Genomic DNA, 13,787 nt, shown 5'->3' with positions numbered 1-13,787 from the left:
TGAAGTGCTATGATTTCTTTTTGTTGATTCAAGTAGCAGTTGGTTAAAATAATAAACAAAATTAATTTAAAGCTACCAAAGTTTCTTATTGGCCACAATTCTAAATGCGACTACAGTGCTCTCTGCTGCTGTATACTGTGCTGCATCTCATGCAGAGAAGTTCGATGCTATGTTAGATAAAATTATGGCATCCCCCTAATGCAGGACACAATCATACCATTCTCTCAAGGGAGCAACACAGTAGTTAAAAATATATATATATTGATTTTTTTTTCTGTGTATATCAAGTTGTCCTAAGTGGACTGTAACATTATCACTGCAGTTTTCCTTTAAGGTGCTTTGATATAATGCAAAACACCACCCTATGGAATTTGGTTTAGCTGAGGTGTAGAGTAGCTGCAGAGTAGCAAAGTAGTTGTGCATGTTGTTCACAACATGCTGCAAATGTCTGTATGTTGACTTTTTTCTTTCCTTCCTGCGTATCCCCCTTCCTTCCACTCTCACTCTCAAGAAAACACAAGCAAAACAGAAACAAAGCCATAGCAGAAAAATTCTGACTATTCGATTTAAAGGCCAGCATGCTCCAATATATATTAACATCTTAATGGGAAAGCTCTGCATGTATACATTTACTACTCTCTGACAAGAGGGAATTAAATGTCAGAAGGATTTGTAGCATCTATAATTGAATTGGTGCTGAGAGAAGCAAATCTTAAGGAAGAATAACATATTAGGATTAGCAAATAATGTGGCATTTTGTCAGTTGCTGCCATCTAGTCTGTTCCCTCTTCAGTAATAAAGTTGTGATTTCTTTTTTTAATCATAGATATGAAGCAGGAATAGATTTTGTGAATTGGAGAAAGCATTTCAAAGCAGATTCCAGTTTTTAAGGTCAAGTTTGTCTGTCTTGGTGGAAATTCGGAGAATTATTGTCTGCTCCATAGTCGCAACATTTTTTTTTATTACCAAAGAAATAATGAGTGATGCCAATTATTGATGCTTATTCAGGATGAAATAATTACCCATCTCCAGCGTTGCTGCTGGAGTAAGCCCCCTTCTTCCCCAGAGCCCCCTCTGCCAGGGGAAGGGCTGGGACAGGGGCGCGCGGTTCAGTGCCAGGCTCCTGCTGCAGCAGCTGCTGTCTGAGAAGCCTGGCTGGAGCAGCTGCAGGCTCACGTCCCTGTTACAGGGGTTAGCAAGCATATTGGAAGGCTGGCTGCGTTCCCACCTCGCGTGAGAATATTCTGAAGCGAGGTGCTTACAGAAAATTAAGCAGGTCTGTTGCTTGCGGCATACAGATCGATTTGCCCATAGTGGTGTCCAGGATTGCTGGAGATGGGGTCTGTCGAGGGGCAGCTCTCAGCTGCCGGCTTTGTGTTGCCTTCCACGTTCATAGGCAGAATTTTGTTCACGCTGGGTAGCAGCCACTGTGCTAGGCACCACGGGGCTGAACTGAAGCAGACAGGGCTTAGATGGGATGTTGAAAGAAAAACACCTAGCCACAGGAAAGGTGTAACAGTGGTGTTGGCATGGCCTTGCCATGGGCACTGCAGACCCTGGGCTCCCAGGTTCTTCAGAGGCTCTTTTTTGTGGCTGTTCTGGTGGGGATAGGGGGTCAGCATTACAGAAGGCAGTCGGTTATTAAAAGTGGGCAGTGGAAGAGCTAGGAAAGAGGGACAGCTGAAGCAGATGAGGATGGAAGGACAAGAGGAGGAAAGCTGACAAAAATCATCACCTTTGGAGAGTTAAGGAACTAAACAGAAACAGTACTGCCACCAGGCAAGGTCTTCTGGAAAATCCCACTCATAAACACGCTGCAGAAGCACAGGTCAAAGGAACCAGCTTGCCTGCAGGACCTGCAAAAATTTCTGGCCGTGTTATCCCGAAGCTTCAAGTAGTTCCTGCGGCAACCTGCTGACTTGGTGCAGGTGGTGCCTAGGCAGGTGAGCTTGTATGGCAAGCACCATCCTGAAAATGCAAAAGCAAAGAAGTAGAAACCCCTGTGAGCCTCAGAGCATATGGACTCCTAAGGATTTCTACTATCGTGTTCTTAATTTTATGTTTAAGAAGAGGAAAGCAATGGTTTTCTTCATTTCAGCAGTAGGCTTCAGTTTTTAAAAATTGATTTTTTACCTATTTTATTTGGAGAACAAATTGATGCAACAGAGAAAAGACAGGAAGAGGATTTAATTTTGATAAGTACAAGTGTTTTAGTGCCTCTAAATATGGCATATTTATTTTTAAACAGAGCTCCAGCCTGTTTCATCCAGAACATTTGCAATTAGAGATGAAGAGCCATTCCTTTCACTTTGATAATTAATATATAAACATAAATATGTTATCTTTAAAGTCAAAAGTACACTGTCAGCCGCCTCACAGACTCGGGTATCAGATGGTTTGCAACCACTAGACATCCTCAGCATGTAGTTAATTTTTACTTTGTATGTAAACTTGAAGACAAAGGTATTTAGCAGAGTACCTAATAAAACAAGCTTGCAGTTTGCACTTTGCTATGTTTTTAACAGAAATACTTCAGGAAAATAGCTGTGCATGTCCCAGTAGAAGAACTCATAATTAATAAACTCTTCTGGCCGGAACTGTCCCTTCTCAAGGAAATGCTGACTCCTTGCTCTTGACTTAATTGCAAATTGAGTAGAAACTGCAAAGGATCTGTCAAGCGTAAGGCTTTAGCACAGCCCTCCAAGTAACAGTGGCCTGATTCTCTGCAGCTCTGCAAATTCAGTATAACCACCTTGAGGCTGGTGTTGCAAGGATGAGGTGCACCAACTGGTGTTCAGGTTTCATGGCTGCAGAACTCTCTTAATTATGTTGATTAAGAAAAAAAAAAATGCACCTCGATGCAAAATCCTCCTCCAGACACATTATAGGGCCATAACTCAGTGCATTTATTCTGCTCGGCTGTTCCAAAGGCCAATAAGACATTCGTCCTGCAGCTTGGGATGCTTCCCTCTTGCCTTCAGTGCAGCCTCTCATACCTTGGTGCTCGGTACCTGCCAAGGAGGGAGGTCAGCCCCGCGTGCTGCCAGGCGCTGTGCCGACAAACAGACGTGTTTGTCACCTTGGTAAAGCAGCGTGCAGCACGTCTGCAGCAGCAACTTGTCCAAAGCTGCAACGAGGAGACTTCAGTTTGAGTGCTAGTGCTTGCTACCTAGAACTCCCTGGTCCTCTGGTTTTCCCCTAGCTGCTATTCCAGACAGACAACAGTGTCTCTTCCCAAGTGAGGCGGTCTACTTGGCACGCTGCAGTGCTTTCATGGGCATCTTTCCCATCAACAAGCAGGGATATTCTGCTTCTTGCCAAAGCAGCAAATGCTGGGAAGTGCTTATGATACAGTCTGTTCCTACTGAAGATTATTTAGAAAAAGAAGAAAAAAAAAAAAGTACCTTCTTAGAGGCTGCTGGTTCTGGCAGTTTGCCACAGCAACTAGAAATCCTTGCGTAGTGGTTCCAGGACATGCACCATTTTCTTAAATACTTACTGTTATTTTTCTTCATCAGAAAGCTGGGAATAATTGACTTCAAAGACAGTAATTTTCATTGGATGTGGAACTGTCGACAGTTCAAGATCAGTTAATTCTCCTCATTGAGAGAGCTGTGTGTATGCCTTTTCAACAGAGTAAGATATTTTATGGGTTGTTTTGCAATTAGGTTTTGTCCTTTGAGTGCACTTTGTCATTACAACGTAAGAGGGAAGTTTATGTTTCACTTTTTGTATCTCATTTTTTCTAATCGTGAATTTCTACAAAATAATTTGCCCATGATGTGTGTGCCGTTGGTATGCACTTTACTGAACACCAGGTTTTAATATGCTTTCAGATTTCCCTGGTGTGTTCCTACCGCAGTTAAATGACCTGACTTTAGATGATGTGGAAGCAAACGCTTCTGATTTACAGTGGTATATTTTTTGCCACACTTAGTTTAGCTTGTTAGATAAGTTGCTGAAAGGACTTCTCTCATTGTGGTGCTAATAGGTACTATTTTGTTTTCTCCCTTAATATGCACCAAACCTTGGCAAAATTAAACCCAGGCATCCCACTGCCTATGCCAAAGCTGCTACTTTTTAAAGTTACTTGAAGAAATGCTCTACGTTTTTTTCTTAAATTGTTTTAATTAAAGCGTACTATACAGTCTCAGTCACGAGTTATTTACTTACATCCCTTAGTACTTAATCTTAGAACAGAATTGGAAATATCGATAGAAAGTGTAAATCCTGGGCTCCTGCTTGAAAGCATTGTATCAGGTTTCAGCTCAAAAGAGCACCATTACCTTTAGCTGTCACGGATCTGTACGCTTGATCGATAAACTTCAAATATTATTAGAGGTGGAGGCTTCAGAGATTTGCTCTGTTCTTTGGAGAGAGACAGGGATAAATCTTTCTTAAAAATTGACTTGAATTTGCACTCTCAGTCTTCCTAGTAAAATGCATTTCTCTTAGGTGTCTGGGCAACTGCATGCAGGGCAGATTTATAGGCCATGTGCTTCTTGTAGTGAAAGATTTAAATGGTAAATCCTTCACATATGACTTCACAAATCATGTAAAGTTAAAAGATTTTTACCGTTTCTGTTGCTGCTATGCTTAAATTGTAAGGTATGGCTAGTAAATCATTTTAATGGAGGTGTCGCGCTTGACTCAATAAAAAATAAATAAATAAATAAATAGAGACAATGGTTTAGCTTCTATTCCAAAATGTTAATGTATTAATCAACGGGAGAATAATTGTTTTTTACTATGTTATAAATCTCAGTTGCCATTAGAATTGCAGCAAGGGTTGATGTAGCTGTGTTCTTAAATTAAAATTGTTTACACTGCTATACATTCTTTTTACATGGCCATAGCTCATTCTGGGTTCATTTCAGAGTTGTTCCTCAGCCAAATAAGTCATTCCTCTCCCAGTGACGGCATCCTAAGGGAGAGATGCTTATAAAAGAAAACTAATTGCGTGGTGAGGTGTTTAATAAATAAAATAAAGCAGTTGGAGGCAATGCACAATTATTGCTTACTGTCTGCTTTTGAAGAGGTTTTTATAGTTTGGGTTAAGAGTTTTGCATCTTAGGACGTCATGAACTGTAATGAATAGAAAAGGTCGTGCTTAATTATGTAATCTTTGAGTTCTTGGGTTGGGGGAGAAGACGGCTGCAAACACATTTACAAAGCTTGGTTGATTGTTTTGTGGTTGTAGAGGTTTTGGGGCTGATATTAAAATGTGTCACCAGGGCACTTGTTTAATGATGTTTCTCTAAAGCTAATGATGCGTATTTCCATATAGCATTCTACTGCTATTCTCTGTGCCCCCCTGCTCCCCAGGAGGATTGAAATTTTGGGGAGTGTTCTAGGGAAATTTCCAAAAACACATGTCCACCAATGATTCCACATCTCCTCTCCTCTCCCATTCCCTATCCTAGCTGTCTTCCCCGTGCATAGCAGTAGTGCTGCTGCTTATAGCGGACGATACCTTGCAAGTTGATCGGCCAGATCAGTTCAGCCTCGGGCAGCCCGCTTGCTCCTCTGCCTGAACTCATCTGTCGAGATAGCTTGATGCTTTATCCCTTTTCCTTTGGAAAGCAAAAGGGTGGCTTTTCCAATCCTGAGGGCAGCTGCAGCCAAAACCTTCGGATTGTGTCGTAATAAGTCCCGAATTCTTATTCCTCTTCTAATCTCAACAGATTCTCGTGCAGGTGAGGAGGGGTCAATAAGGAGCGTGGACCATGCAGTCGTCGGTGGTGTTGTGGCCGTGGTCGTATTTGCCATGCTTTGCCTGCTCATCATTTTAGGGCGATATTTTGCAAGGCATAAAGGTAAGGCAAAGACTGAAACTGAAAAATGAATGGACTTGGTACAGCTGTCACTTCTGAAGCTTGCAGTCAGCACTGCCACTCTAGGTGTACTCCGAACACAGGCTAAAACTGAAATTTGGAAGTCTTACTACAAAACCTAATTGACCTGAGCTGGTACATACATGCCAGTGTCTTGGTTTTGTGGTTTACATTGTAAAATATAGATGTCCATCCTGGGAGCTTGTTACAACTTCCAGAGTAAGGCTGAACCCACCCACAGTGACGTGACCATTCCAGTCCCTGTGTATACGGGCAGGTGTTTGCACAAAAGGATTCTCTGTTAGCAGCTTTTATTTAGTGGATTTGGGGAAAGCTGTCAGAATAATGACGAGCTGGTTGAGACCCCCGCCAGGGTGGAAGGAATAATGCAGAGAAGAGAGGAGAAAGCAGTGAGAAAAAAAAAACAACAAGGCACATTAGGGGAGAGAGAACAGGAAGATGAAAGATGCCTTTCCTTTAAGTGTTTAAAACACAATTTTACTGACATTTGAAGGGTAAAATCACTGTGTGACCTAGTTTCTTCTCTGTACTACAACACCATGGAGAACAGCACACCATCACGTCTGCATGGGGACGTGACTGCCCAGCCAGCGGCTGGTGACAGGGAACGCTGCGGTGGGACGTGGGGCAGCATCAGCCCCACTGCTTGCCCTGGCACTGCTTTCCTGTGCCCTCTGCTTGCACTTCCATGGGAAATGCAGGTTAAAAATGCCCAGCTCCTCTTGAAGGAGTTGCACATCTGGGTGCCTCAGGCAGGACTGGAGATAACTCTGTCCCCGTGCCGTGGGGTCTGTGGTGTTGTGCTCCCTGGTAACATCACAGCTGCACAGTCCCGAGCCACAGCTGCGTGGGACCTGCTCTCAGGCTCCGTTTCTTTCCTGTGGCATTGATTTCCCCTCCTGCTCGTGGCTTTGTCGCTCTCTTGCTCGCGATGTCACAGACCTTGCCGCTTCGCTTTCAGGTACATACTTCACTCATGAAGCCAAAGGAGCAGACGATGCAGCCGACGCAGACACAGCTATCATCAATGCAGAAGGAGGACAAAACAACTCTGAAGAAAAGAAAGAGTACTTCATCTAGAGCAGCCTTGGTTTCAATGAGGTGTCCAACCGTGGACGGTTACTGGCCCTATTTAAACGCTAAAGAGACAGTGATATTGGAAGTTGCAACCAGCTTGTGTCTTTTTTTTTAAAGAAAAACGCAAATGGGTGGAGAGTTGTGAGACTGGGAGGGTCCGGGATTTGCTGTGTAAAAATATTCTTCGTAAAGTACACTCTGCTGTTTGACACCTCAATTTGTTTGGGTTTTATTTTTTTGGCCAAGTCCGGCTTGGATTTAGTTTAGTGAAGTCATTTGCAGAAGATTCTGTGCCTTGTTTTATTTCTGTTTGTTTGGGTTGGGGGGGAGGCTGGGAAGAAGAGGGGCTTCTGTGCGTTAGTTCCCTTCGGATTTCTGTGGTTCTTTGTTTCCCCTTTTGTCCTCTGTTTCTGGAGTTGCCTGCTGGGACCCCTTGGAATAGGTTGGTTTCTTTTTAAGGTATTTTTCTTTCTTTTTATCCTCACTGTTTTCTGTTTGGAACTCGGTCTCATCGGAGGAGAACCAGCACATTTTAGATCTCATAGTTTGCAATTCAGTGTACCCATATTCCATTTTCTCTATTGTCGTAAAGGCTTGGATAAACAAACAATGAGAACCTGTTTGTGGCTGCCCATGATTCAAATGCTTTAGATGGTGGAGACTAGAAAATAGCCTGCAACCCAGAAAACGCGCTGCCCGGCTGCGGAGCAGTGTGACACCGGGGTCCGTGTGCCCGATGTGTCGCGACGTGGCCCCAACCCATGTGCCCGTGCCCGTGTCCTGCTCCCAGCCAGGGCTCCTCCTGCCGCCCAGGTGGCTCCAGGGTGGCAGGATCTGGTCCGCAGAGGGGCAGAGGTGGGATTTCTCTGGGCTTATTTTTGTTGCAAACCGTTCTGTCGCGCTGTCCCGATTGGCCTGACTTCTCCCTAAATTGCTAGAAAAGGAAAAGCCCCCCCCTGGGGAGCAGAAGGCTGCAAACGAACGGTTTTTGTATTCTTTTCCCCTCTGTTTGCCCTGTGCCAGGGAAGGCAGCAGGGACCGGTGCTCAGGCGCATTTGTCCTTTGGGAGCTGCGAGCTCCCGGCCCCCAGCCTGGTCCGGGTGCAGGCAGCCAGGGCCGGGCTGTGCTGACCGATGCCCGGCTGCCTCCCACCCCTGCTCCTGCCTCAAAGCTGCCAGCCACGCACCCCTGTCCCTGTCCCTGCACGGCAGCAGCCGTGGGGCACAGCGACTGACAACACCTCACCTTCCGCATGTGTTAGATCCGAAACCTGGAGCAACTGGACAGGTGCAACTGCCTTTTTTTTATCAGATAAGTAAAACGTGGGAATTTGCATTAAAAATTAGTGTGCTAACTGACTTATAAAGCCATAGGTAAAAAAGAAGAATTTAGGTAAATTAGAATTGTGACAGATAGCAAATCACAATGAGAAGACGGTTTTAAAATTATATATGCTGACTTGTTTTTGGTGAGTAATCTTGGATTTTGAGAGATACTTTTTTTTACTGTGTTTATGTGGAACATGTATGCTGATTTATTTAAGGGAAACATTAATCTTAGCGTCAACTTTTTTTTAGGGGGTTGGGAGGATCATTTTTGTGTGTGTTTTTTTTAATTGTTTTTGGCAGAACCATTATGACGCAGGAGTCTGTTGGGAATGGGACGGCATGAGAGCAGACAAGCCCATTCTCAAGCAGTAGTCTGTCTTTCCCCTTTATACAAGAAAAAGAAACTCACAGGAATAGCTTTTTTCTGAGCAAATTTTGTGGAGCGCAGCTCTTTTCTGAGCCTTCAGCACCATTGCCAAATCACACCATGGTGAGAAGCATTCAGCATGTTAGAGTTCGGGGGGGCTTTTTTACTCATTGATCACGGAATTGGCATCCTGTTTTTGAACAGCCCATCTTTGTTTTGAAAGTGTACAGTAGTGCAGTGTTACCGATGTAACTTTGACTTAAAATGTTGACATGTCTCAGGTTCATGTGTTTTGATTGGTGTTTTCCGTCTCAGGTAGATTGCAAAATTTCGGCCCCACACATTGGAAAAAAAAAAAAGAGTAAAAAAACAGGAAATTACGAATTTTAGTTGTATATTGGTTTATGTATTTTTTCTTCAGTATACAGTGCACTGTTTGAAATGTATTGTTGAGTATTACTTTGTACAGCTTTAGGTCATTAGGATTTTTAAGTGTGGAGAAAGAACAAACTTGTTTAAAGGAGTATTACAAATGAAGGATGCGTGACTGATGCTAAACAACCTTGTTCTTTGTTCACCCAGCCTTTTTATTTTTTCCCCTTAGGCCAGTTCTGTTTTAAGGTGTCCATGGAAGATGTTACAATGTAAGAAAATACATATCCATATGTTCCCATTCACATTTTGTATTGGTTCATGTATACCATTTTTACAAAGAAAAAGAAGTACTATAAAATATCTGTCTTCTTAATAAAAAAAAATTAATGTTACAAAACTATCTTCACTTCTCATTCTGCGCTCTTTATCTCCCACTGCTCTGGAGGCCGTGGTCACGGCGGAGGTGCGGGGGCAAGGACGGGGCCGGTCCGAGCCAGAGGGAGCGCTGTGGAAAAGGTCGGCGTTGGTAAACTTCCCATGGTATGTTGGGCAAGAGCCCTGGGGTGACCCGTAAACCCTTGCTGATGCTCCCTTCCAGTGTCTGCCACAAGTCTGAGAAGGGAGCCTTGCTCTTTACAAGAGTTTTACTCCTTTAAGAAATCATTGATGCGATTTCCCAGACTGCTAAATCCACATCACGCCCTCATTCCTAATCCATTGTAGCAGTGTGAGCAGTATTTTCTGAAGGGCCAAATGGGGAGGAGAAAAAATGAAAGCCACTAGTACTGCTTGGACGGAGTATTTCTAGTTGCTTCGTTAGGCTGGTGGCTGACATTAAAAAGATTTTATTTTTTTAAGGAAGGATCGCTACCTTGCATAAGTATTTAATTTGAGTTTCAACATAATGTGATGGTTACCGAGCACAGCAATAATGTTGGCCTGCTGCATGCAGTTGCCCTGCTGAGAGGCCTGTTTTTACAGCTCCTGGACGGAGGAGGATAATCCCGAGATGAGAAGCACTTGGCAGGGTGCTCCACGCACCTGCGCTCAGCCTCGTGGTGCCTGTTGGCGTTGAGAGCGCGTAGCCTCGCTCGGTGCTTGCTGCCGGAGGGAGTCGCACAGCTTCACGCCGAGCTCTTGTCCTCTGCTCGGGGTCTGGTTGTGTTTCATCAGTGCGAGGGATGTGCTCTTCCTCTGTAGGGACAGGTCGTGTCAATACAAAATGTTACGTTGTATAGAGTTACTTCTATCTGTCTATGGAATTAAATTTTTATTCCAAATCGGTCACATAATCTTGGATTCCAGAGATTACTGAAACCCCAGAGCGATATCTGTTGATCCGGCAGTCACTGTTCTGAGACTGGTCTTTGCTGATCACAAACTCAGAGTAGCAAATAGAGCTTACCTTCAAGTCGTGTGTTGAAAAAAAGGGAGCTTGCAATTTAGCTCACATGCGAGTTCAGATCTCCAGGTCTTATACAGGATGTTGTCTTCTACATGACACTTAGATGTTCAAAACCAGAGTATAACTCCCATGGCACTTTATTCCTTGAGTGAAGTCAGCTTCAGAGTTACACGGTCATTATTTATTTATGACAGTGCTTGCTAAGTAATACCTGCTTCCTAAACACAAAGCACCATCCTTTGCTCTGAAGAGCAACTGCAGCACAGCTCATAAAACAAAAAAGTTCACAGAAGGTAAGGACTGGTTGAAACACAGGTGAGTGAGAAGTGACAACCCTGGGAGCCTCAAGTTGTGCTGATTTTAAGTCCACGCTGAACTGGAGCATTTCCAGAAAAACTGATCCAGAACTGGGAGAAGATGGACTGAGAGACCTGCAAGCATAAAGCCTCGATGAAGCTGCATCTCGGTAAGAGGTTCTTTCTGAGCAGCAAAGTGCAGGCACCGAGCAGCCAAAGCAATCACACCTGGTCTGCAGTGCATGCAACACCGGGACCGCAGGGGTGATTTGTTAGCAGCAATGCCTGTGTGTAGGTGCTGGCTCTGGGAACTGCCCCATTCCTCCAGCCACGGCTGGGAATTTCTTTGGCAGTCTGCGGTTTTACAGCCATTTAGCCATGAAAGAAAAACTCTCCCGGTTTCACAAACCTAATCCGTAAAGCCGTACAGAGTCGGCGCTGAGCAAAACAAAAGGTAGCCATGGGAAGATCAAAGAGCATTACGCCTTCCTCGGTCTCTGCTGCCTCCCTGTTAGCACGCACGACTTCTCATTCACTCATATTCCCAACGCGAGAGCCTTAAATCTTCCTTAAGTGATATCTTCTCAGGTTAATTAATCTCTAGGCTTAAACTTGCTGTGAGCAGCAGGAAGTCCAGCCTGCAGTCAGCAATGTTACGATTGCATCTTCTAATACTGTTTATCCTGCATTAGTGTTTACTTAAGGAGAAAATTGATCTGTAACTGATATTTCAATCTTCCAGAGCTGATGTTGGGCAGCCCAGTGCACAAACGTTTAATAACAGACAAATATGTAAATCCTGTAATGGCAGGTGAGTGTTGAAATACGCAGCTTTCTTCACTGAACAGCTATCCCAGACTCAGTTCTGATTACTGCCAGATTTGCTTGCATCTCCCTTTAAAACGCTCAGGATTTCAGGACTGTAATACGTAATGCCTGCTCGCCTCAGAACACCAAACTCAAATAAAAAGTGCTGCCACAAAGAATATGTTTCACCACTGATCAGTCTCAGCGTAGCTAGTGATGAAGCCAATGTTTGTTTCTCCTCTAACGTTTCCCTTAGCCGCATCTCCTGAATTCAGGTTATGAGGCAGCTGCAGCATTGAAATTAGGAGCATCAATCTTTTATGTTTTGGACAAAGAAGAAGGAGAAAAACAATTGCTTTCCACTGAATAGATACTAGTGAGAGATACACCATCATAATGTCCATACATAAACCAACTACTACACTTGCGAGTAGCTTTACATATTTGGGCTCACGTGCCGAGGGCTGCTGATGCTTGAAGGCTGGTATTCAGCACTGTCGAGCACTTGGTGCATTTAATACACTTCTCTGAGAAACAACATTTTTCTTAGAGAAATTATAACACTGAGCAAAAAGCTTTAGGGCAAACCAGAAAAAGGAGCTATTCCTTTTCTTATACAAAATGAGTGTGAACATATGTTCTTTGATCATTAACATGGCTATTTTCTAATTATTTCAATTTACAAGAGATTTTAATATCATATGTCTGATGCCAGCTCGTAATGCTTTGTTTTTTGTTTTTTGTTTTTTTTCTTCTTCAAGACAAAACTAACTGCAGCACACACTTGTGGTGTCAAATGCAAGGTTATGGAGTTAGATAGGCAATTGAATTCCTTTCCCACCTGTTCTTGTTCCCCTTTCTCCGAACACTTTATGGTCATTATAATTCAGGTGGTAGCATTCCTGTCTGGCACAATGTCGATAGAACAGGTGAAAGAAAAATTTGGGAATCTTTATTCCACTGGGGGGAAAAAAAAAAAAATGGAGTAAAAGAAGAAGGCACAAGAGAAATGTGAAAAATACAGCAAGCACTTGGCATTGCTTCCAACGAGGAAGAGTTGAAAGCACTACATGAGCCGTCTGAGGCACCGCAGTGGAAACGCTCACTTCCAAACCACCAGAGCTGCATTATAGTGCTGCTCTTCATGTTTGTGCCATAAAGCTCCTTGGCAGGCAGTCATGATATGTTTTATTACAAGCCCATCAACTCAGAAATACCTAATGCGTTCCCAACTGCCAAGTGAAAGGGAGCTCAGCACTGACATCTCATCATCTTCCAGTGCCACCCTGTCTAGAGACTTCTCCATCGGGCAGAATAACTCCATTAAAATACTATAAAGACAGCGAAGAATAACAAATCACAGAGTGACACTATTATCGCATGAATTTAGCAGATTATTGTTTAGCTGCATTCGGTAATGGCATCTTATTTATTTTGCCTGAAAATAACAACCATCAGGGGATCCGGGATGGCATTTTGTGCCAGATAAAATCCCTCATGGGTGGCAGCTGTGCAGCTCCTGGTCCGAGGCTGCCCAGGCGCTCTCACTCATCTGAGAAACGAGGCAGCTAACATGTTAACATAACCTGACTCTTAAAATCTGCCTGGGACCTCATGGATTCATTTCAGTAGTATTTTGACACGAGGCTGTTGATTCACACACCTATGGGGAGAAAAGGCCAGTGTCTGCCTGCTGTTCATCACTGCAGATGTGGCACTGTTCAGTGCCGTGGTAGCTGCAGCTGGCCTGCATCTCTCATCGAGGTGATGCACATACAAATACAACACTGGGTGAGTACTTCATGAACACCACAACCTGATTTATTCTGCACTTGTGTTGCCATGAGATGCCTGAAGTGTCTGTCTCTGTATGTTGCAATGGGGAGAGGTTTTTCATCGTTCCTAACATGACGTGCTGTTTGCCTCTCAATCTGCTCGAGCCGGCGCTCTTCCCCGAGGGCGCTGAGCTGTGATTAATGCTGTGGTCTGCCTTTAAATGCAGCCCTGCTGCTGCTGCTAGTTGCGGTAATTTTCAATAATTTAGTAAGCACAAAGGCAATCTACCGAATGCTGTGGAAAAGCGAAGCCTGCAAGAGCACAGCAAGGCTGCTGCAAGAGATGGGGAAGGGACGGAGCCATTTGGTTATGGCCACGTCTCAGTTTCCAGAGCAAAACTGATAAAAGTTTGATTGAACATTAATAGCCTATTAAGAATCCAGTTGTGAACATTGCCCAGTAAGAATGCTGCCAGCCACAGCTTTTGTGAGAACAAATAAG

General features: G+C 43.8%; 1 protein-coding gene across 8 annotated transcripts in view; it reads left to right on the top strand.

Moving 5' to 3' along the window:
• The window catches only part of CADM1 (cell adhesion molecule 1), a 176,486-nt gene extending 167,087 nt beyond the window's left edge, over window positions 1-9,399 (top strand). For all 8 annotated transcript variants that reach the window (XM_084495648.1, XM_084495647.1, XM_084495645.1 and 5 more), the window contains 2 exons: window positions 5,685-5,816; window positions 6,817-9,399. In XM_084495648.1, the coding sequence (XP_084351774.1) occupies window positions 5,685-5,816; window positions 6,817-6,935 (251 nt within the window). In that variant the 3' untranslated portion in view covers window positions 6,936-9,399. The remainder of the gene's footprint in view (window positions 1-5,684; window positions 5,817-6,816) is intronic.
• Window positions 9,400-13,787: the final 4,388 nt, after the last annotated feature.

The sequence above is a fragment of the Aythya ferina genome (assembly GCF_964211825.1).
Source record: "Aythya ferina genome assembly, chromosome: 22".
NCBI lineage: Eukaryota > Metazoa > Chordata > Aves > Anseriformes > Anatidae > Aythya > Aythya ferina.
Note: the sequence above shows the minus strand (reverse complement) of the source record. Positions and strands in the feature narration are given on the sequence as shown.